We start from the raw sequence: 24264 nt of genomic DNA on the forward strand, positions 1-24264 counted from the left end.
ACACACCCCCATTGCCCCAAAAATGGCCAAGATTTTGTCCTTGTTTTGGTGATTTTGCATCGACCCACATGGCTGTACAACCTTTTCCTACTTCACTGATGAAATGCCTGCCACGGTGCAGCCTGCGTCTACAAGAACAGCCACCTTCCTCTCCCCCTGCAGCCATTCCGCAGGAATAGTTTGAATGGGTTTATTATTATTGAGCCCTGACCTGGATGGCCCAGGCTAGCCTGATCTCGTCAGATCTCAGAAGCTAAGCAGGGTCAGCCCTGGTTAGTATTTGGATGGGAGACCACCAAGGAAGTCCAGGGTTGCTGTGCAGAGGAAGGCACTGGCAAACCACCTCTGCTAGTCTCTTGCCATGAACCCCCCCCCCCAAAAAAAAGGGGTCGCCATAAGTCGGCTGCGACTTGACGGCACTTCACACACACATTATTATTGAAGCGGCCAACTCAGGCCTGCCGGAAACGGTCACGGCCCCCCCCCCAACCCGCGCGGCGTCTCCTAGGAGACAGCACGGGCCGGAGGGCAGGCCTCTCGTTTGTCCTTTCGCGAGATCTGCTTGGCCGGCCGATTGCTATGGTGACGGGGACGCGCGCGCTGCGTGACGGTGGGCTTGCGGTTTGGTCCTTCACAGCCGCCGTCCTGTGCTGGGTGAGTGCGGGAGGGGGGAAGCTAGGGAACATGAGAGCAGGCCGGTGGGCGCCGCGGTTACCATGACAACGGCATGGAAGGCGGGTCGCCGTCTGCAGGTGAAAGAGGGGAAGGGGAGGGGGGGAATGAAGGGGTTAGGGAGGGCCGAGGCTTGCCCGCCGTCGATGGGGGCCGCTGGGTGGGACGGAAGGCGGCCGAAAGTGACAGCTCCGGCCGCAAGAGGCTCCGGATATGAGCTCGGCGGCTGCGGCCAAGGCCGCCGCAGGCCTCCCCGAGGCTGGCGTCGGTTCTGGATAGGGTTGCCAACCTCCAGGTACTAGCTGGAGGTCTCCCGCTATTACAACTGATCTCCAGCCGATAGAGATCAGTTCCCCTGGAGAAAACGGCCGCTTTGGCCATTGGACTCTATGGCATCGAAGTCCCTCCCCTCCCCAAACCCCGCCCTCCCCAGGCTCCGCCCCCAAAACCTCCCGCTGGTGGTGAAGAGGGACCTGGCAACCCTAGCTATGGAGCCCAGCCCTTATTTTGGAAGGGGGTGGCGGCCTTTTACCCCGAGAGGGGGGGGGGCTCTGACGGCTGCCATGGCGACCGCCAAAGATGCTCCTTAGGTGTTCACATACACATGAACACATGAAGCTGCCTTCTACTGAGTCAGACCCTTCGGTCCATCAGAGTCGGTATTGTCTGCTCAGACCGGCAGCGGCTCTCCAGGCTCTCAGGCAGGGGTCTTTCACAAGTTTTTCTCCCTCTCCCATAATACTAGAACACGGGGTCATCTGCTAAAGCTGGAGGGCGAGAGATTCAAAACAGATGAAGTATTTTTTCACACAACGCATAGTTAAATTGTGGAACTCCCTGCCCCAGGATGTGGTGATGGCTGCCAGCTTGGAGGGCTTTAAGAGGGGAGTGGACAGATTCATGAAGGAAAGGGGTATTCATGGCTGTTAGTTAGAATGGATACTAGTCATTCTGCATACCTATTCTCTCTAGCATCAGAGGAGCATGCCTATTATCTTAGGTGCTGTGGAACACAGGCAGGATGGTGCTGCTACAGTCATCTTGTTTGTGGCTTCCTAGAGGCACCTGGTTGGCCCCTGTGTGAACCGACTGCTGGACTTGGTGGGCCTTGGTCTGATCCAGTAGGGCCTTTCTTATGTTCTTATATGTTCTTATCATCTACTTGCCTAACTGAAGATGCCGGGGATTGAACCTGGGAGCTTCTGCATGCCAAGCAGATGCTCTACCACTGAGCCAGTGAGCCTCAGTGTAAAAATAGCCAGCTTTGGCCTAGGGAACTCACGAGCTGGAGCTCTGTCACCTTAATCCTTCTCGGCAGCTGTTGCCGAGCGGCATTCCTCAGGGTTATTATACCTCTTGAGTTTGGAAAAGTGGGGCAGCAGCTGACTCTGGAGGGAGGCTTTGACGCCCGTTTCCCCGCCCCAGGAGATATTTGACGGCTTTGCAGCGCTGGGGTGTGAAGAGAGGTAGATGCCTTGAGTCGGTGCCCTAAGGAAGATGCGACTTCGTTAATCATAAATACGTCCCAAGAAGAAAAGTTTTAATAACGAAGTGGGGCAGTAGAGCTCAGAAAGCGGCACCAGGCTTCTTTTCCTGCTCATTGCAACTGGCACCCTCTGCCTAAGAGAAGGGAAAGGGAGGGAGATATCATTCCTATTTCACTGTCTGAGAGCAAATCAGAACAGAGCTGTCCACATTTTTTGGATCAGGCAAGTCCTTTAATTTTACCCTTTCCTTTAAAAAAAAAAACCACACCAGGTTTAGGGTACATATATACAAGCATATTAAATGCAGGAAGTGTTCAGTGGGGGCAGCCCAAGTGGCTGAGCAAAGTACTAATATCTCTTGCACTGTGCTAGAGGAACGGTGTAGAAGTTAAGAGTGGTGGTTTGGAGCAGCGGACTCTGATCTGGAGAACTGGGTTTGATCCCCACTCCTCCACATGAGTGGTGGAGCCTAACCTGGTGAACTGGGTTGGTTTCCCCACTCCTACACATGAAGCCAGCTGGGTGACCTTGGGCTAGTCACAGCACTCTTAGAGCTCTCCCAGCCCCACCTACCTCACAGGGGGAGGGGAAGGGAAGGTGATTGTAAGCTGGTTTGATTCTCCCTTAAGTGGTAGAGAAAGTTGGCATATAAAAACCAACTCTTCTTCTGTTGTAAATGTACCATCTATATTTGATGCAGCCTACGCTCATTTCTTTCTAGGAATAGAATTGAAGGGCCAGAATACTAAATTCTCTTATGATTAAGTAATGCTTTCAAATATTAATTGAGCCAAATGTTTAATTTTGATAACGTTAAGACTCCCTTGTTTGGTTTACTGCTTCCTGTCTTTCATGATTTTGTGAAAACTGAGATGGCTAGTACCTTTTGAATATTATTTTAACTTGAGACTGATAATTTCATCTCTGAAGGACCTGTGCCTTTAGATCAAGGCATACTTGTAATCTGATCAGTGTAACAGACTCATCGAAGTAAATAACAACAAAATCCAGATGAGTTGTAGGTGATTGTTGTCATTCTCTGCTATCATTGGCTTCTATAGAGATTTCCTATCCACTTTTTGATATGTCCTTGCAGAAGGACCATGACCTTTTGCACAAGCCACAAAAAGTTTTTGTCTGTATTTTGGTGTTTAGAAAAGTAAGGTAAAATGCTAGACAGTACATCCTGGTATTTCTGGCACTGAATTATTCTTGTGACCTTGTACTATTCAGTTAAAATTGTCTCATGTGAGATGTTAGTTTCCATATGATTGATGGGTAAATGGCTGGAAAGAAAAATTGGATATGTCTGCATGAAGGCTTCTGCTGTTTCTAATTTATCACAGTAGCCCTAAATTCAGTTGGAGCTGGGTTTTTTCAAAACAGTAAAAGCATATAAAGTACAGCGTAGGAGTATTCTGCACATCAGATTGTCTCAACTGCAAGATCCTGATGTGCAAAGGCGTGTTGTGTGAGCTGAATTTACATTTGATCCCACTTCCCAAATAAAAAGACCTCTGCATATACAGATAATTTTACAACAATACATTCTCAAATACATAGTGCAATCCCAAGAACACTTTGCTGGGAGTAAGCCTATTAAACAAGATTGGACTTACTTCTCAATACGTTTTATTAGGATTGCTCTCATAGCAACTGGAAAAGATGCTTTGTAGTTATGGGACTTGCTGCTGGCCAAGATCACCATAACCAACTATTTCTCATTTGCCCACATGGACGTATGTATATCTGATGATGGATGGAATAAGTGCGTACCAGGGGGAAAAACGGCATCAGTAAGCTCTAATTCCTTTGCAATTAAATACCTATTTATTTTATTTTTTTCATATTTTTAGGTTTACTTTAAGCAACATCCACAATGAGTGACAAGAAAGACCCTAGTGAATCTGCTGACAGTGGAGATTCCACAGAAACTGGAGAATATGAAGATGACTTTGAAAAGGACCTTGAGTGGCTAATTAATGAAGAGGAAAAAGGTATCTTTGATGACACACAGGTACTTAGAAAATGCTACATTTGCTGTCTTGTGTCGGTATCTAAATGACATGTGAAATATGATATGTTGAGAATAGGCTGAGACCCAAAGGGCCTTCTGAATTCATCCCCCAGTGTTTCTACACAACCACTGCTAAATTTTGGGGGAATTTCTGGAGTGGATTCTAGTACATTTTGTCCCATTCCTCAGGAAGCTTGAAGAGACACAACTCTTCTGCTGAACAGAACATAAAATGTAATGGTAGTTGCTTCTTCAGAACAATGTGAAGACAAAAAAAATAGTGAGAGGAAGGATTTTGTGTCCAAAGCTTAACTAGATCATTGCTGGCAACACAAGTTTGTTAATAATAGTATATTTAAACCAGGAATTATTGGTGTTGGTTGGCTTACTGTCTACAATAACCAGGATGGATTATAAGAGTAAAACATGGACAGTATAAGCAGAGCATTATGCTTTACGTGCATGTGTGCCTATGCCAGGTGGCAAAATCTTATTTTCTTAATTTAGTAAAAAGAATTTTTAACAGATATGTAGAAAAGTTGCAAAGGAATATCAGAGGATCCTTGACTAGGATTTCAGAGGGCTCCAAAAGCAACACATCTGTGCCTGGTTCGCTCCTAATTTCTCTGATTTGACTACAGCTGCCTTCCCAGATCTTGCAAACATATTCTAAATGCTGCAAAATTGTAACCTGAATGAACGTTGCAAATTAACGAAATTTGCTTAGAATCTGTATTATGGTGATGTCTGTGGCAATGAAACACCAGGCATGTGCATCATTTATATATTACTGATGCATTGTATCCTTTCTCTGCAGCGTTAAATGTAGTGTCTTTAACTTTGCAACAATACTGTGAAGTACATTAACTTTACACATAGAGACAAGGACATCTAGGGAGCATCACAGCTCAGTAGAGATTTGAACCTGGGTTTCTCATGACCAAGGATAACTTTGAAGATGTTGCACCTTGTTACTAGTTCTTCTAGAAGTTTGTACACATTTTGAACTTCAGCTATAAAGGTCATTTGATTACCAGAGAAAGGGGGGAAATCCAGAAAGGAGGTTTTGTGGCACCTTAAAGACTAATGGATTCATTGTGGCATAAGCTTTTGTAGGCTAGGCCTTTGTCGTCAGGTACATGCTGCTAACTGAGGATTACACAAACTCATGCCACAGTAAATCTCTTAGCCTTCAAGATGCCATAAGACTCCTTTTTGTTTTTGTTTTTTTGCTTTTGTTTTTTGCTGGAGACCAGCATAGCTACCACCCTGGAACTTACAGAAATTATCTTGGAAACTCTTGAATGTTAGGATATCCAGGTTAATGACATATATAGGAATGTTAATTTAAAAAAAACACAAAAGGTTATGTACAAATTTTAAAAGACCTTCAGACCTTGAAAAAAATATAGGAGTGAATTCTAACTATGTTTTGTAACTAACAAAGGGACTTCCAGCAGCGGTAAAGGAAGGGATGTAATTTTTGATAATATGCCTACCCCACTGATATCCACTTAGGCACAGGATCATGATTTCAGGGGAACATGATTGCTGGGGGATTGCAGATATGCATGTCACTCTATGGGGGAAAACGCATGAGAGGTTTTGCTTTGGATTTGCCGCTCTCTAAAGGCACATTTCTCCCTGACAAATTTCCAAAACTCAAAAATAAGCCCCGATGCAGAGTTTTGAGAATTCAGATGGAAAAAATGTACATTTAGAGAGTGGCAAATCTGAGGCAGAACCTCCCATGCTTTTTCGCCTCATGTGCGCCAGGTAGGATCAATGCCATAATCCGTGTGCACCTAAATCATTATTTACTCTTCTAATGCAAACAGTTATTTATAATTTCTTCTTAGAATCATGAAGACAATGAAGAGGAGGTTGAAGCTAGTATTAACGAAGAAGATAGAAAAGAACGAATGAATTCTTCAGAAGAGTCTCCTGAACCTGAGGAAGCTTTGAAGGATGAGAGGGGGAATTCTTCAAAGGAGCCTCCAGATCCTGAAGAACCTCTGAAGGGTGAAGAGCTGCAAAATCAAGAACAATCTGTACCTGGACGTCCCATAAAGCAGTTGGAACAAGTATCTGATACTGATAGTGAAGGCTCCTGTCAGGAATCAAACCAGGAGGACTTGGATGAGGATGATGAAGAAATAAAACGTTACATCTTGGAAAAAATTGAAGAAGCCAACAAACTTCTGTTGTCTCAGGAACCTTTGGATGAAAGTAAAGAGAAGAAACTAAAATTCAAGGACCATCTAGTCGATCTTGAAGTCCCTCCTTTGAATGCTATTGAAGCTGATAAAAATGATCCTCACAGTGAAAGGGACATTTCAGGTAGGCTGTCTCAGTTCCACATTTCTAACGAACCAGGACGGGAAGATATATCTTTTCCTCTAAACGGTGCTTTGGATGATGAACACAAGGATGGCAAAATCTTAGTAGAAAGAGATGGGAAGTTTGAACTCCTGAGTATACGTGACATTGAAAGCCAAGGCTTCTTCCCTCCACTCAGTGTTTCTTTTAGTGACATTGAAACTCAACATATTTCTCCTAAAACTTCCCACACTGCGGTCTTTAGCACTTTCTGTCTAACAAAAGACGAGTCCCTCATACCGTCATCTACAACATCTTGCTCTTCTTCCAGAGAAGGCTTTCTGTATTTCCCTCAACCACCTGCCATCCGTCCAAGCTCAGCCATCAACATTACAAGCAATGTGGAAAGAGGGAAAAGCCCTCGCAGGGTTCAGTCGGCAAATGTGGGAGTCAGAAGCTCTACCTATTGTCTGACACCCAGGCAGAAGGAACAGCAAAAGCAAATGGAACAAAGAAGAGAGCGATTAAAGAAACAGGTGAGAGTACCAAGAAAACGAACAGATTTAGAGTTCTCATTCCTTTTGCACCTCCTTTCCTATTAAGATCAATAGGCAGGACTTTGTGCCAAGTCCCATAATTAAAAGAAGCTAGTTCACTTGCAGGGAGGAGGCAAGGCTTGTTTCAACCTGGTCTAGAAGCTTTGGAATGAACTTAGGGATATTTACCAGAGTACATCTTTTAGTTTTCAGAGAGAGGAGCAGGACCTTTTAGAGGGTGCTGCTGCTTTAGCATGCATATGTTGAATGAGATCAGGAGTCCATCTAGTCCAGCATCTGCTTTATAATACTGGCCATGCATATACTTCTAGAATGGTTACAAGCAGACCGTGAAGGCAATAACCTTCCTTGGTTAGTTCCCCAGAAACTGGTATTCAGAGGTAGAATACTTTTGAAAAATGGAGGTTTTGTTTAACTGTTGTGACTAATTTCAGTTTGTAGACCTATCCTGTACGGATAGTTTTAATGCCTTTTCTAAAGCATCTAAGACATGGCAGTTTCCAGAATTTTATAGTATTGTTCTGTTATAGTATTGTTCTGTTATGGCTGTGAATTCCATAATTTATCCTGTTTTATCATATCTGCAACTCTATCATATTTGTATGATTTAAAAAAATCTGTACACATGAACACAAACACACATGAAGCTGCTTTGTATTTAAGTCAGACCATTGATCTGTCAAGGTCATTTGTTGTCAGCTCGGATTGGCAGCAGATCTCCAGAATGTCAGAGATCTTTAATCTTGTCTAATCCTTTTAGCTGGACATTCCAGGGAATCCACATCAAGCATTGTAAAGAGATGGGAGTAGAACCCTATGAACAAAATTACATATTTTGCTTTTTAAAAGTAGAAAGGATTACTCTGGACTAAGGATTACTGAAGTAGATACAGTGATTTAGAAGTTTAAACAGATGGGGTTGTGTGTACATTCAAATCTTGTTATCTGAATCAGGCTAAATTCGACCTGTTCCCATGAACCATATACATCTTTCTGTCAGTGCAGAGTTAGGGCAGATGGTAGCTCCCCTTCTGATTAATTTTCTTCTGTATTATGAAACCAGAAATAAGGGATGGTACTGAGTGAAAAAGGTACCAAATGCCATAAGGCTTTGCTTTGAGAGTCATTAATCTTCAGTGTTACCACCTGTTCTGATCTTGCTAATATGCTTGGACAGATGTGACTGTTAATACAGTTCCCTTCTGTCTTGAAGATATCTGCACACCCAGCACTTAAAAATTGTGCCATCTGGGATCATCCTTTTGCCCCAACATTTATTTACCTGGATACTGTTAATGTTTTCCAGGCTGTTTATCATAATTAGACTGTGTGGGTATTGTAGACATTTGAACTGAATTATCATTGATAATCATATCCCAGCTCTGTGAAAATTTTTTTTAATGCAGTGCTTTTACACACTGAATTATATCCTTTGCTTTGAATGGGACTGCTTAAAAATTCTAACGTAAAAAAAAATTAACACAAGGAAGAAGCACGTAAAAGAGAACAGGAGGAGGATAAAAGGAAAGAAAATGAGTCGGTTTTCAGAGCTTGGCTGGAGAAGAAAAAAGGACAAATGCAAGAAGAGAAACGAATTCAACGTGCAAAAAACATGGAAGATTTGAACAGCAGAGTAAGTTGATGTTGTCTTGGGTGCTTTGCGTGAAATTCCTTGATAGTGGTGGGCTGCAGCCCAGCCTTTAATTTCAGATTGGTAGCTGCCAGCATCCATATGGACTGCGGACCCGTGATCACTTTCCTACAGGTAATGCAATTACCAGCTACTTGCTTGCCAGGCTATCACAATAGAATTGTCAACAGATATGTATGATCATCTGGGTATTGGCATTTTGCCTTTCATTTTATAACCCTATGCATACCCCAGGCAACATTTTCAACTTTCCGGTTTGCTGACTACAGTCACTGTGGGGTCCCTTAGAGCACTGCAACACATCTCTTTGATTTCATTTAGCATATATTTCATGGCTGGCCTGCTCCGTGAAGATGTAGAAGAGCATGGTGGTGGGGGGGGGGGAGGAAAAGATAGAGCCGTATTGGTCTCTACAGTTGTGCAAAGGGTCAAGTTCAGGGGGAGGTGAAGTGAAGAGTTTTGAAGAGGCAAGATTAAAGTAAGAGTCAGTGGGTAAGTAGTGGTATAAGTCATTGTTGCTCCAGTGAAATATAAGCAAAGTAAAAAGGAGGTTGCACAGACAGCTGAATATGGGATATTTCAAGTTCAACACATTAAAGACATTTTAATTGTGGCATTGATGAGTCTATTGGTGGGAGGCAGTCTTTGTGTGTGTGGGGACAATTTGAAGAGAGAAGTGTCTTTGGGTGTTTCATGCCCGTGTGGGCTGTAGTAGTTTTTTACTGGACTTATGAGAGTCTATTTTGCATGACTATTTTGTATCTCCTACCAAAGCCATTAGGAAGTTGGTAGTGGGCAAAGTTAATTGAGTTAAATATCATTTGATCACAGTGAATTTGGAGGTTTAACTCCAGAAAGCAAAATTCTATTGTGATTAACCAGCTTGAAAAAACCAAATGAGTTACACCTTGGTTTTTTCAGGCAACGTCACTTTTCTGATAGCAAGGAATGCAGACAAGGTAAAGGTTGAATTAAAGTATAGCCTAGTATCTAATCATAATGTTCTGTAGTGTTTTCGACTTACAGCATACCTATTTTCCCTGAGGACCACACACCTATGTGACTTTTCACCCTTCTAGTTCCATGATCAGGGGCCAGAAGGCTGAGGGAGTTGGGAATGTTCAGTCTGAAGAGGAGGAGATTGAGGGGGACATGAGTGCTCTCTTTAAGTATTTGAAAGGCTGTCACTTAGAGGAGGGCAGGGGGCTGTTCTGTTGGCAGCAGAGGATAGGACTTGCAATAATGGATATATATTATGGGTGGAAAGATACCTGTTGGGTATTAGGATTTTTTTTTTTTACAGTGAGAGTTGTTCAGCAGTGGGATCAGCTGCCTTGGGACGTGGTGAGCGCTCCCTCTCTGGCAGTCTTCAAGCAGCAGCTGGATGAACACTTGTCAGGGATGCTCTAAGTTGATCCTGCATTGATCAGGGGGTTGGACTAGATGGCCTGTATTGCCCCTTCCATCTCTATGATGCTATGATTTTGTAGGATGGTAAATGGTTATGCCTCAGTTTTTCTTGAATAGGGACAAATAATCATAAAAGTGGCCACATTTATTTTTGCAGTCAAGTTGGCAACACTTTGTTAATAAATCAGTACATTGTGCGTTTGTTCCTGAGTTTGACAGCAAAGCAGATTTGTAAATGCATTCTTTTAAATAGCAGGATAGCAGAAATCCAGATGAAGCTTTCAGGTCGTGGCTTAAAAAAAAACAACGAGAACAGGTGAAAGAAAAACAGCTTGAGAGCCAGAAGCAGCAGGAAGAGTGCACATTCTTCCTTCCTAGAACAGCAGAAAATGAAAAAGCTTATAAACAGTAAGTTTTTATTCCTTGTTAATTCCCAGAAAGAGTCATTGCATCTCCTCCTTTAGCAATTTAATTAGGAACATTACATTTGTCATGTCCCCTACATTCTAAGGGGGTTGGGGGAACACAGTTCCATTTGAATGAACAGTAGTCCTTCTGTACAATAATTTTAAATTAAAACTACATTTTGATTTGCACCATGTGGACCAATACTCATGTATCACAAAGGCTTGTAGTACTGTACTTCCTGGGCTGTCAGAGTTTGGCTGGGGAGGCTGCACTTGTCTAGCACAAGCGGAGTGGTGCTCCAGTATGTTTGAACTTTCTCCCCTCTTGCTACAACCTGCTGTGCCTCCTGGTCTCATCCCATGGTGGTCACTGGACTCCCAGCAACAGCCTAGCAGGGATCAGCGGTGAGAAGCAGAAACTGGCAAAAACCCAAACAACCCCTTTTCTGCCCGTGTAACATTGAATTAAAATGATCACCCTGGCAGGTGCCTTTAAGGGCCATCTTTGCTGCATTTTGGGCCACTTGAAGTTTCCAAACTGCCCCATGGGCACACTCCCCCCCATCTGCAGTGGGTTAGAGTACTTGAGTCTGGATGTTACCAAGACATGTATGACTGTGGACAGATCAGCATTTTCCAGAAGAGGTTGTAGCTGACAAACCAGCCTCAGTTGGTAAAAGGCATTCTGGGCAACTTCTGATACTTGTCTAAAGGTAAGGTTGGTTAAAATATTCCAAGATGCACACCTGACTTTTTTTAGCAGTTTAACACTATCCAGTGTTGCAATAACTCCTGTTCTTGGGTCAGGCTTTGTTCCCACCCATAGCACTTCCATCTTCAATAACTAGTTTTAAAATCTGATTTTATTATGTACATTTTAATTTGTTAGCCATGTTTGTGACCCCTGTGAGGGCAGAAAGGTGAGATATAAATTTTATAAAATAAATAAGCTTTGATTTATTAAATCCTCATCCAGTCCTCCACTGTTTGCCAGATTAAAAGTATTAAACAGCTTAAACGTTCATGGCTGCTTTTGAAATTGGTTTTGAGTCCCTCTAGCAGATCTCTTTCAAATAAAAACCCTTCAAATCATTTGGAGTTTTTCCTCATAAATTAGCTGTTTAATTTTGGTTTGGGGCTGTCTCTTGCTCTGTGACATAAAACACAACCAGCTCCCCCTTTTTATGTTTGTTTTATTTAACTTCATTAGTTCTCCACCTTTCTCTCCAGTAGGGACCCAAAGCAGCTTACATCCTCTCCTCCATTTTAGTGCATAGTTTACTGATACAGCTGAAATGGCACACTAGGATTTGTGCTTCCTCACTAAACCAGGATTCCAACTAGAATTTAAAAGTAGTTTGCAGTTGTGGTTTGGAGACAAACAAACTAGTTTGCCATTACATCAGCATCAACAAACTAGCTGGTATATTTTATCCCACCTTTCCTCCCAAGGATCTCAGGGCAGCATAGGTTGTGAGGTTGGCCCAAGGTCATCCAGTGAACTTCATGGTAGATTGGGGATCCTAGTCTCACACTAACCACTACATCATGCTCACTCAGACTACGTTTACACTAAACCATGTCACTAGTACATTCCAATTGCTTAAGGTAGAAGGGAACATGGAGGGAGAGGACTCTTTCACCATGATTTGGCACCATATCTAAAATGTCCCAGTGTGAATAACTATTAGGGAGAGATGCTTTGGGGCAGGAGTTTCATCGGTTGTTAAATCTTCAACTATTTATATGTAAGATGAAGTGGTTTTGCAGGCCCCTTTAATCAGTAAGAGGCTCACTGCTTACTGGTAGCTTAAAAATATATCATTCTCTTCAGTAACTGCAATCAGATACTGTAGCACACCTTGTGGCTTACCTTGTTATTGTCAACTACAGACTTAATAATTCATTCAATTCCAGAGTGCAACCGTTTTTGCTAAAATTGTGAACTGTTAGCTAATCTTCAGCACACATGGAAATGATAATCGTATTAAGTTCTTTATGATATTTCATATCCCCTGCAGATGGCTAAGAAAGAAGAGGCGGGAAAAGCGAGCTGAGATGCTGGCTGCCAAAGAGCGATCAAAACAGTTACGGCAGGAAGCCCGAAGAGCAAAACAAATAGAGAACATCCTGTGTTCCATTTCTGATCCCAGAACACTTCGCTTCACTGACCAATACAGCTGAGGCTTAGTCACCAGGTGCCTAGAATTTGTCACACGAAGTACCTTGTATACCTTGAGTTACTGTCTCCCGGAAGCAGCTTTTCCAGAGGCATCTTTCACAATCCTTCAATAATGTCTTAATTTTTGCAGTGATTTTACACCCCCCACCCCAAATAGTTCTGTATTTGTGAGTGGCTTGGTTCTTACTTCCACAAAATAAATGCCCATATGGCAATTGGAGCGTAAGTCATTTTAAAATAACTTCTTAGACCACATTCATGTCAAGCTTCTAGTGGTTCTAGTGCAGAAGATGCCTCGTACATGTGCTACAGCTAACTCCTAACCGTCACTGTACCATCTAGTCAAGGGCTGATGTACGATTGTTCTATGACCATTCCATGTGTTACTTCCATTCTAACAGGAACAAAAGCCATGTAATACCTTTTATTAGGAGCAACCAGAAAGTCACAAACCTGTGTGCATTCTTTTGACTTTTGTTTCTCCAGAACTCATCAGGTTGGTTACTACAAAAATAAGAGGAGTGAAGGAGACAGAAACAGATACCTCAGTGCTAGCTTTTGTATTTCCAGTAGGAGAAACCCTTTATTTAATTTCTTACGTCAAGGATGCTGGCAAGACAAGGTCTTAAGAGCCATGACCTCTGATATCTGCTCCCCCCAGCTGGCTGAAGACTCATGCATGAAGGACTTGGAAGCTTTCACGGTGTTTTGTGTCATTTTGGTTTCTCCTGATAAAAGATAATATGTTGCTTCAGTATTTTGCTTTGGACTATTCAGCTATGTCACTGGCACCCAAGATCAAGTTAATTCATGCCATAGTATTACTATTACTAGTATTCCCTATTCCTATGTATGGGTGTGAAAGTTGGACAATGAAGAAAGCTGATAGGAAGAAAGTAGATGCCTTTGAAATGTGGTGCTGGAAGAGAGTGTTACAGATACAGTTGGCCACCCCCCAAAAAAATTAAGTGGGTACTAGATCAAATCTAACCTGAACTGTCCCTAGAAGCTAAAATGACGAAACTGAGGCTATTATACTTTGGTCACATTATGAGAAAACAAAGACTCACTGGAAAAGACAATAATGCTAGGAAAAGTTGAAGGCAGCAGAAAACGAGGATGATGAGATGGATTGACTCTGTAAAGGAAGCCCCGACCCTCAGTTTGCAAGACCTGAATAAGGCTGTTAAAGATAGGACATTTTGGAGGACATTGATTCATAGCAGTGCCATGAGTTGGAAGTGACTTGACAGCACTTAATATACACACGCACAGTCAGCTGCCTACAACTTTTCCTGTGTGTGTGGGGGAGATGAGGATTGCAGCTTTAAAAAAATCCTTATGAGTAGAATGCAAAGTACTAATTTTTCATGAACTATTTTCTGCCTATGGAATTTGTTGGATACAAAGTTCTTTCTGCAAACCTCACAAGTGTTTACTTCCCAGTAAAAAACCTGGCTACAAAGACAGAGCAAATGTAATACAGTGGTTTAGAAGGTAAGGAAATATTAGGAAAGGGATATAAAGTTGGATCTAAAGGCTGTGTTCTACAGGCAGAACAAAAAACTTCTGCCCCCACCCTCCCCAGCTCTCCAAACCGTGGCTCTTGAGGGATAGGATACTATTAGAAACATGGGAGGTCATGGTGGTCTGCAGTGGAAGGGAGAGATCAGATAAAGTCACTCACCCACTGCTTTCCACTGGCAGAGACTGACCTTTGCATTGAACACCCTCTTTCCCTTCCTGAGAGTAACAGATAACCAGTATCATCAAGTTTTTCTTTACTCACAGGGAACAGAAATTTATTCTAGTTTAATAAAAGCCACACAATAAGTTGACTTGTATTTGTGAAGTCATTGGACATACTAGCTCCTGAAATTGGTGGTGCTACCCACAAAACAGGCATTTTAAAGATGTGAACATGAATTCCACTATTGTATGTCTGTTCAAGAATAGGCTTAGTCACACTGTGCCATTTCTAGTCTTTGTGTTAATTAGAAAACTGTTCAACATTACCAGTTTCACAAATGTATAATTCATCTGCTCACAAAGAAAAAAAAATGCAATTAACATTTATTGTAAAGGTTGCTAGAAACCCAGACCACAGTGAGTCAAACCCAGAAGTATTTCTTAATCCATGATTTATATAACTATTACTAAACCAGAAATTTAAAAGGAAAAAAAAGCAACCACTCACATCTTGGTTCCTTGAGGTACAGCTGGAAGATCAGCCTTTCCAAGTCTAATAGCACCAGAAGCAACTTTCTACATATATACTCCACCACACATGCTTATTGAAGCAACATTAAACCCATGTTAGAGATACCGCATACATTTAGAATCACATCGCAATAGCTTACCCTCAAAATTTATGCTGTTACTCTGGTTTCAGCTTCATGTGCAACACCTCATACACTCTAGAAATCATTTAGTCTCAATCTAGATAGAGACTATTTAAACCGTTTATACCTAAGATTTGGCCTTTTCTTCAAAAGAAAAAGATTTGTACTTGCTCAGGTAATGTGCCTGCTAAAACAGAACTTCAATATTTAACACTGTACTCACTGCCATTTTAAATTACTTGAACGAAAGAACAGCAGGTGCCCGCTTATGTTCAAGGTCTGATGCTTGTGGGGTTTATTATTCTTTGCCTTCACACCTACAAATTGTGTGCATTTAAGGGACTATGTACAGTGTAAAATATTGTTTTAGCATTCTTTTGTCTAGAAAAGCAGGCAGTGCTGCTCCTGTTATTCCATTGTGATGATTGTGATGCAATCTTGTCAGACCTAGACTGACAGCAGAACTGCTTGACAAGCCTAAAGCAGAAAGCGGCCCGTCCCCTTTGAGAAACCACAGGAGAGTTAACAGTGTAGATCCCTGCAAAGGTGTATGGATGCAACAGCTCAAGCTGCAGAGCTCGGGGCCAATTTTAAAGAGCGATCAGTTCTCCTTGGCAGTGATTGCAGCAGTTGAAAGTGATGTTTTCGTATCTAGTGTACGGGTGAAACCGTCCAATATTCTTCTTTGGTGAAAGGAAAGAGGTTGGTGAAGACTCGGAAAAAGAAAGTTCAGGGGATTCGTCTGTACGGGCACCAGGATCTAGCATTCTTAATACCTGAAAGAAAGTAACCATAAATCAGGAGTTTTGCACAGTGTCTATTCACAAAGGAGAAAGAGCAGCTACAGGCAACTATTTTAGAGGTGGAATAGGGGCACGTCTCTACCTCATTTTATCACAAAACCTATATGGATAGAGGGAAGAACTTAGGCTTCAGCGATGGCTGGGACAGTTCCAGAAATCAGAATGTACTCCTGTCAACAGAGGTGGTTCAGCCACCATTAACTCCTCTATGGCTGCAGCTACCGGGTAGGGTAAAAAAGTAACTTCTGTTATGGCTGCAAAGCAGTTTACTAGGCTATGGAACAGATCCTTAGAAACTGAAAGGGCAGCAAAGATGTAGGAGGAAATACACTAGCACAAATGTAACTACTTGGGGTGAGATACGATGAACAATGAACAAAATGAATTACTGGACCAGATCTCCCCCGTATCTCTTCGCAAAATTGCTCAGGGTGAAGTGCTGGAGGCTGTGGCAAGAAAGGGGAAATGCAGAGCTCACTTGGAAGGAGCTGTTGCTCTGCTCATGGAAATGCTTGCGCAAGACAGGGTTGGGGGAGAAGGTGGCGGTTTGTCAACGCGGTTGATTAAGCTGCACTAAGCAGTGGTTGAGGGTCAGACCTCGTGGCTGATTTCACAGCTCCATGGTGTGATGCTGAAAATACAATAATCTGCTAAAACCAAAACCAAGAAAAGGAAATGAAGAAAAAACCCAGTTCACTGAGGACTTGAATAAAAAAACCCTGCACAGCTCATAGTAATACATGTTTTCTGAAGTGCCTGGACAAAGAGGTGGATGGTATCTGGAACCTTCAGTGAACCGAGTTAGAAGTAAAAGTCAGCCTGTCTTTGGCCTGAGGCTTACACTTCCCATCAATGACTTATCAGAGCAAGGCCAAAACTGTCCCATTTTTCAGTGATGAACATCTTAGTAAGCTGGGATTTCTAAAGTTATGAGTGAGAATTTTTGATTCAACAATGTGAGCCTTTCAACTCTGACCCAGAGGTTTTTGCTAGCCGAGTGATGAAATATTTCTTTGCATTTCCTGAAGGCAAGCTTGAAAGAACCTCTTTTTAGCATTCCAAATGCAGTAAATAGATTACAACAAAGTTTTTTTTTTTTACCTTTTCAGCCATTTTTTCAGCAGGTGTGTTGCAGAGTTCTGCAGGCGAGGAATTCTTTTTTGGACTGTTAGATGCATCAGCATTTCCAAGAAGATGAGAGGTCACTGCTGTAGCCAGCTTATGATTCACAGCTGCTAGTTCTGCAGTACTGCGAGGCTGCGTGCTAGGATAGTAAGTCTGTTGCCTCCCCCACTGCAGAGAAACTAGCAGTTCTTCCAGTAATCTGCACAGGAAATAAAGATAACAAGAAATTGATTTTGATTATAAGCTTCTAGAAGTGAGAGATTTACTAGGCCGTAGCAGTGGCAGGGTGAGCAATCGCAAAGGAGAACATTCGCTATGAAAACCATCCTGTTGCTAGGAAACAACATTGCGAGAAAGCCCACATATGTAGGTTCTGAGCCCACAAATTGGTGATCACACATAGGTGGGGGCAGGACCAGTGCACTCATGTCTCTGCTCACCCTCTGGTGTGTTGATTTCAATGTGTGTAATGCGTGCAGAGGGCCAGATTTTCCAGTATGACTTAAAGAGCCATGACAATCCTCGGGTAAAAGAGGGAAGCCACATTATGTTAGAAGCATTTGAAGTAAATCTCAGACGTTCTCCTGGGTGGGAGATGGGAGACGGCAAATGCTGGAGGATGATGCAGATGGTTGATAAATCCTCTATGTGTGCGAGGCCACATGTCCAGGATAAAGCAAATATGGTGGCATCCTCCCCTTAGTAAGCGTCAGCAGGCCTGCTTTCCTCGTTCACGCCTTCTCTTCCATTATATTTAGGGTAACTCCATGACGATTAAACAAATGTACAGAAGAAATGCAAAGAAAAGTGAAGTTTATCAAGAAACCTATGAATGAAAACGGTCCAGGTGAAAGTCTGACAGATTGAAAGGTTGAAGAGATCACACAAGAATTCATACTTTTGCGTAGCAATCATTTCTTGCCGAAACTGGTCCCGTTCACTTAGAAGATCCTGAATTGCACTTTGAGCATCCCTGGTTTGACGCTGGAGAATTGCTCTGAAGTTAGTCAACTCATCAGTCATGACTCTGCAGGAGAAGAAACACCAGACATGTTTCATGCACAGAATATCCCTTAAAGTTCTAATTAACACACTACATTAGCAGATGGACTTGTCATTTATACTTTGGGTCTTCTCATACTTAACAGGATGAGGTCCTGAACTGACCTTTGAAAACCTTACAGGAACCTTGTTTATTTCACATCTCAAATTAACCAAAGCCACTGCATTGTGACATCTTAGCCTTCCCCTGTGATGTAAGTTAGGCTAAGAGGGAGTGGCCTTGGGCCGAAGACACAATGAATGTTGTGGCTGAGTTGGAAACTGATTTCAAATCATATACTATTCGCTTTTCTAATGCAGTGGTCCTATTAAAATTCATTTGCTGTCTTCAAAGTAATCCCTCCTAAATGAAAAAAGAAGCAAAATGGAAAGATTATTTTGGCCACTTTATTGTTCAGGAGTGCCCAAGTTGTGCTTATTAACCTTGGGACTGGAGCAATGCTATAGATCAAGAACAAGCTCAATACCTATGTGGATCCATCTCTTATTATGTGTTGGCTTGCTTCACAAGCCTTAATACATCTAGGAGAGGATGGCTAACTTGTCAGGAATACAGGTCTCCCACAGTGCAATCCAGCAACCAAAAGAGGGAATGTGTAGAAGTGCTAGGACTACCCAAGAAGCAGACACTGCTAGTGTGCGCCCGGGCTGTGATCAGTTTCGCTTAGTAAGGCCCTGGTGGACCTTTTAAGAGTCAAATGGCACTTCTGGGAGAGGAGCAATAGAGCAGTTAACTAGGAACAACAACTGCAGAAATCCCATTCTTTCTGGGCTGCTGTCTTCCACCCTGTTGGCAGAGTTTCCTCCTGTAGTGCTGCATTGCCTACAAGATCTGGGCTATCACAAGCGCGGGAGTAGAGTTTCAACCTTCAATCAAGTCAGACCTTGGAAGGTTAGCAGAGGTAGCCCTGGCAACTATTGGGTTGGGAAACCACCAAGGAATACCAGGGTCATGATATGGAGGTGTGTGTGTGTGTAAAGTGCCTTCAAGTCGCAGCCGACTTATGGCGACCCCTTTTTGGGGTTTTCATGGCAAGAGACTAACAGAGTTGGTTTGCCAGTGCCTTTCTCTGCACAGCAACCCTGGTATTCCTTGGTGGTCTCCCATCCAAATACTAACCAGGGCCGACCCTGCTTAGCTTCTGAGATCTGACGAGATCAGGCTAGCCTGGGCCATCCAGGTCAGGGCGATATGGAGGTAGGCAATGGCAAACCACCTCTGAACATCTCATCTTGAAAACCCTACGGGTCACCATAAGTCAGCTGTGACTTGACATTTTAAAAAAAGTTTCAGCATGGTTCTCCCCCACCAATATGATCTTGGGGGTGAGCTGTTCATCACAATAACCTTTTATATATGTTGAGGAAGCTTTTAACATAGTACCTGCTTGCTAGAAATTTACTCCGCCAAACATCACATTGTATAGACATCCTCTCTAACTGTTCAGATAGCTGAGACACATTCCGTCCCAGAGCCTCGTTTTCAAGGATCAGCTGGTTTTTCTCACGAGCCATGCGTTCAAAGTGATACTGCAGGTCATCCCCAACAGATGCAACAAGTAACTTCTTCAGCTCCCGATTGACCTAAAAGAAGAAGACACTTAGTAAGTTTAGTTGCAACATTCTTCAGTGAAAGGACCAGCCTATCTCAGCCTATCTGTAGTTCAGAATATCAAGACATCAGGAGTTTCCTAGTCAGTGTGATGGACAATCAGAAAAATATATTCAGGATACACCAAGAACAGGAGACGGTTGTGTGTTGTATGCACACAACTTTTGATATTGGAGTGTGGCTGCATAAATGAAAAGTTCGGCACACGGAATAGTTAACAGTGCCTAGAACACCACAAATGGTTAACAGTGCCTATACCACAAACATCAACATGCTGAAAGTGGGAATTTAGAAAATCCACTCACCAGTGGGTACTCCCAAAATTGTACTACCAATTTAGCTGCTTATGAATCCCTGCCACATTCCAGTAAGTAGAGATTACTCTGAGAAGTCAGATGTCTCTGCAGAACAGTATGACCAACATTCATGTGTGATCATTGATGTGCATAGTGCCCTAGAATTTTACTGAAAGAGCAACCTATGCGTAGCCAGTCTGTTGCACATGTGAAATTATTGAAGAGATGTTTGTTAGGAGTACTATATCCTTTAATGCAGTTGGTAGAATAGACGAATATAGTCACCAGGTGTCTAGCAGACCTGATCCTTATCCATAGCAATACAAAGGATGATGTACCAAATTACTCTAGCTGGGTAAAACAAAATAAAGTGTAAACTAATCCCTTTTTACCAGAATTACTACAAGTCTTACTGTGTGGGTATAAATTAATCAGCATCAACAAAAGTTTATTAAACAAGTTATCCCATTCGCTTTATTACTCCTTCCATATGACTATGGCCACAAGTAATCAGATAAAAGAGTTTACATTTAGGGTCAGTCCTGGTTAGTATTTGGATGGGAGACCACCAAGGAAGTCCAGGGTTGTTATGAAGAGGCAGGCAATGGCAAACTACCTGTGTTAGTCCCTTGCCATAAAACCCTAAAAAAGGGGTCGACATAAGTCAGCTGCGACTTGACGGCACTTTACACACACAGGTATGTGCCACACAACTCCAATGCTCACACCTGCATATGAGTTCCATAGATTCTTACCCAGTGTACCAACCCATATGCATGCAATGGATAATTAGCACAGCACATACAATGCAGCCATAGCTACCAGCTGGCACATAGAATACACAAGCACAGGCATGTAAATCAGCTGTTAAGAGTTAGTTCACATGTTCTTTCATGGCACGGCATAGCGCAGTACCTTAAAGATGGAAGAAACTGTTCTCTGAACAATTATTAATTGGGACCCTGTGCATCTTTCCATGAAGCACACAGTCACTATCAAGCCAACAGTCAATTTTTAAAAAGGTTCAGTGACTTCTGTTCACTTACAAGAGACTGCTTTTGTTATTGGTTAGATCCAGAGGGCTATTTCTGCAAAGAGACACTCTAGATTCTATCCCCTGCTGAATTCACCCCCCCCACACACACACACATCCCATGCTTTGTCAGGGCACGGGAGGCTTGCACTAGAAAGCCCCGTTGTACATGCATACGGCCTAATGGTTCTTAGGATCCAACTCAATTGTTGTGATTTTATACTGCGCCTTGCAGAAACACAAAAATAAAGAACAAATTCCAAATTGATGTTTTTCACTGATACTTGTAGTTATCTGCTCTGATCCCATGGGTAATGGGGTGGTCTCAACAGTATAATGCAGGGGTCGGCAAACTCATTAGTCAAAAGAGCCAAATATCAACAGTACAACGATTGAGATTTCTTTTGAGAGCCAAATTTCTTAAACTTAAACTATATAGGTAGGTACACTGTTTATTAACTTAATAAACTTTAATTAAAGTTTTAAGTCTTAATTAAACTATAGGTACACTGACTAAAACTTGATATCATACTTAATAGTGATCTTATTTATTGATAAAAAATTGTAAGTCCCTGCCATTTCCCCCTCCCCGTCCGGAGTCCTCGTCTGGAGGCCTGGTCTACCGCCATAAAAGCCTATTGGTAGACCTGGCCTCCGGCTGAGTCCCATTGGGAGGCCAGGTCTACCCATTGGCTTTCTTGCCAGTAGACGTGGCCTCCGGAGGCCCATAGAAGCCAATTGGTAGACCTGGCCTCTGAAGGGGGACTTTTCCCCCTCCTCGGAGTCCAGGTCTACCGGCAAGAAAGCCAGTGGGTAGACATGGCCGCCAAATGGGACTCAGCCGGAGGCCAGGTCTACCAAAGGAAGCCCGCCCCGCCCAATAGCTATTGGCGGGGGGGCAGGAACTGCCGAGCCGCCTGCCCAGCAATCGCGCGGCTAGATGGAAGGGGAGGTTTTAGCCTCCCAACCATTGAGGGCAAGGGAAAGGGGGACCCGGCTATTCTCCATGGCGGCGGAGGGGAGAGACAGCGCGCCCGCTCGCCCGCTCTCTCTCTCTCTCTCTCTCAGGCATGCCGGCTCTGCAGCCCGGCTGCCAGCGCGAGCGGGCACAAGAGCAGGGGCTCCGAACCAGGTTCGGAGAGCCGCACTCAACAGGCCAACGAGCCACATGCGGCTCTGGAGCCGCAGTTTTGAGACCCCTGGTATAATGTATCAGTAAAGTATAATGATCAGACCTGCTTCTTACCTCTGTCTGTACATGGAGCTGGTTGGAAAGGCCTTCCTTATCCTGCAGCAACCTTCTTTCTGAGTTCCTGAGCTTTTCAACTGCATTTTTTAGCTCCAGTAGATCTTTCTTATTCTCTGAAATCCCATCTGATTGGCTGAGTATTTCTCTCTGGTGTCTCACAGACTTAGACACTTTTGAACTTTTGGTAGGAACCACATGCTTAATTGCAGATTTAGGAACCAGGATTCGTACAGCTTCAATCTCCACGGCTTTATCACCATGTATTTTCCCCAGCTGAAGGACTCCAGGACTTAGTGAAGGAAGAGCTTTCTTGTGTGGGCTGAGTTGGGCACGACTGGGTGAGGCGTGGACAATTTCAACAGATTTAATTGGTTGCTCTGTTTCCATGCCATCTCCAGATCCACGAATGGGTGAGGTGGCGTAGTCAGCTGATGCTTAGAGACAAACAGGAAAAAGATTAATACAGATACTCAAGAGAGAAAAGCAAGCTTACCATTCTGCTTTTTACAGAACACTGCACAAATTTTGGAAGAACCTTGCTTTCAACCATGCATTTCAGATAGCCAAATTAAGAGTCCAGAACAGAATGCCAATTGCTGAATGAGATATAAACCATGGTAACAGAATAATGGTTTGCTAATATTTAAAATGCTATCTACATTCTCACATAATTAACATGTCATCATGTTGCTTGTGCTAACATTACCATGGGAAATTTGTAGTCTGAAAGAATGTGCATTCAGCTCATAACTTGTGTGTGTGTAAAGTCACTGTTGACTTATGGTGATCCCGTAGAGGTTTCAAGGCAAGAAACATTCAGAGGTGGTTTGCCATTGCCTGCCTCTGTGTGGGTTGAGAGAAGTGTAATTGGCCCAACGTCACCTAGCAGGCTTCATGTGGAGGAGTGAGGAATCAAACCTGGTTCTCTAGATTAGAATCCACTGCTCTTACCACTACACCATACTGGCTCTCTGGGAAATTTGCAGTCTCACAGAATGGGCATTCAGCCCATATCTTACCTAACTTCCTTATAGTCCTGGAGAGATTCAGATATATATTTTACCAAGGACTGTAACAATTATTTCCTATCATGAACAATTGCAGAACAGATTTCTTAAGGCTACATGCATTTTTGGAGAAGAATGAACACTTACTGTTCTCTGTTTCCTGCAGAGTTGTCATTTTGCTGCTAGATCTAGAAATAACATACCTTAAAAATAAAGTTTTAAAAAGTTAACATTTGTTTGACCCAGTTCTCTTAAATTATACACAGAACACAATAGTGTAGTTTATTTCCCTTGTCCAGCAAGGGGTATGTTCATGCAGTCTCCTGTGTAGTGATGCAGATGCATATCTAGATGAATATAATGCTGCACATTTTAATGTTAGCTGGAGACTCTTTGAACTAACTGAATGCTTATGCTGAGCCACAGTTGTTACACATAACTACATTAGGATTGCGGGTCATTTCAGGCTCAGAACTAGTAAATTGTTTCATACTGAAAAGACAGCTTTTGTTTCCTCTAAAGGCTGACAATTCACCATGATAGAAGCAATTCTAGCAATACTTACAAATCCTTCACTTGTGAGAAAGTCACAATCCACTCTGACTACAATTACACTGATACCTACCACAAAAAGCTAAAGGCTTAAAAAGGAGGTGGGAAGGAGGTGATCCTTATTCCATGATGTTTTTCCTTTGAAGGGAAAAAGAAATTAAGTTCAGAATGCCATCCTGAACATATCTAGCTAACACATCGTACCTTAAAATATAGTTAAACTATCAACATGCAAATGCTAATAAATACATGTATAGACTGCCAGACTCTGACCCTTAACTACATTTATACTTCACACCTTAAAGACTAGCAAAAATCTGTTCCAGCATAAACTTTTGTGGACTAGAACAGCTTCAAAAGGAGATTCCAGAATAAAATGGCTGAATTTGGATTCATTAACAGGTTTCACATAGGGTTATCGGTCTCCAGGTGGGGCCTGGAGTCCTCCCAGTATTACAGTTCATCTCCAGACTACAACAAT

General features: G+C 42.7%; 2 protein-coding genes across 3 annotated transcripts; one reads left to right on the plus strand and one right to left on the minus strand.

Annotated features, from left to right (window-relative positions):
* The first annotated feature begins 667 nt into the window (after positions 1 to 667).
* CCDC181 (coiled-coil domain containing 181) lies at positions 668 to 12782 on the plus strand. Of its 2 annotated transcripts, none has more exons than XM_056858383.1 (6): positions 668 to 752; positions 4016 to 4176; positions 6036 to 7031; positions 8539 to 8685; positions 10367 to 10521; positions 12542 to 12782. In XM_056858383.1, the coding sequence occupies exons 2-6, from the start codon at positions 4039 to 4041 to the stop codon at positions 12702 to 12704; spliced, it is 1599 nt and encodes a 532-aa protein (XP_056714361.1). In that variant the 5' UTR covers positions 668 to 752; positions 4016 to 4038; the 3' UTR covers positions 12705 to 12782. The 2 variants fall into 2 exon arrangements, with proteins under 2 accessions (XP_056714361.1, XP_056714362.1); XM_056858384.1 differs by having other exon boundaries at positions 10370 to 10521.
* Positions 12783 to 15549: 2767 nt separating this feature from the next.
* Positions 15550 to 23425, minus strand: BLZF1 (basic leucine zipper nuclear factor 1). The gene is made up of 6 exons (XM_056858326.1): positions 23379 to 23425; positions 22222 to 22658; positions 19419 to 19618; positions 17871 to 17999; positions 16949 to 17171; positions 15550 to 15820 (listed from the first exon to the last, which is right to left on the minus strand). Exons 1-6 carry the CDS (start codon positions 23404 to 23406, stop codon positions 15635 to 15637), a joined length of 1203 nt encoding a protein of 400 aa, XP_056714304.1. The 5' UTR covers positions 23407 to 23425; the 3' UTR covers positions 15550 to 15634.
* Positions 23426 to 24264: the final 839 nt, after the last annotated feature.

The sequence above is a fragment of the Euleptes europaea genome, chromosome 12 (assembly GCF_029931775.1).
Source record: "Euleptes europaea isolate rEulEur1 chromosome 12, rEulEur1.hap1, whole genome shotgun sequence".
Taxonomy (NCBI): Eukaryota; Metazoa; Chordata; class Lepidosauria; order Squamata; family Sphaerodactylidae; genus Euleptes; species Euleptes europaea.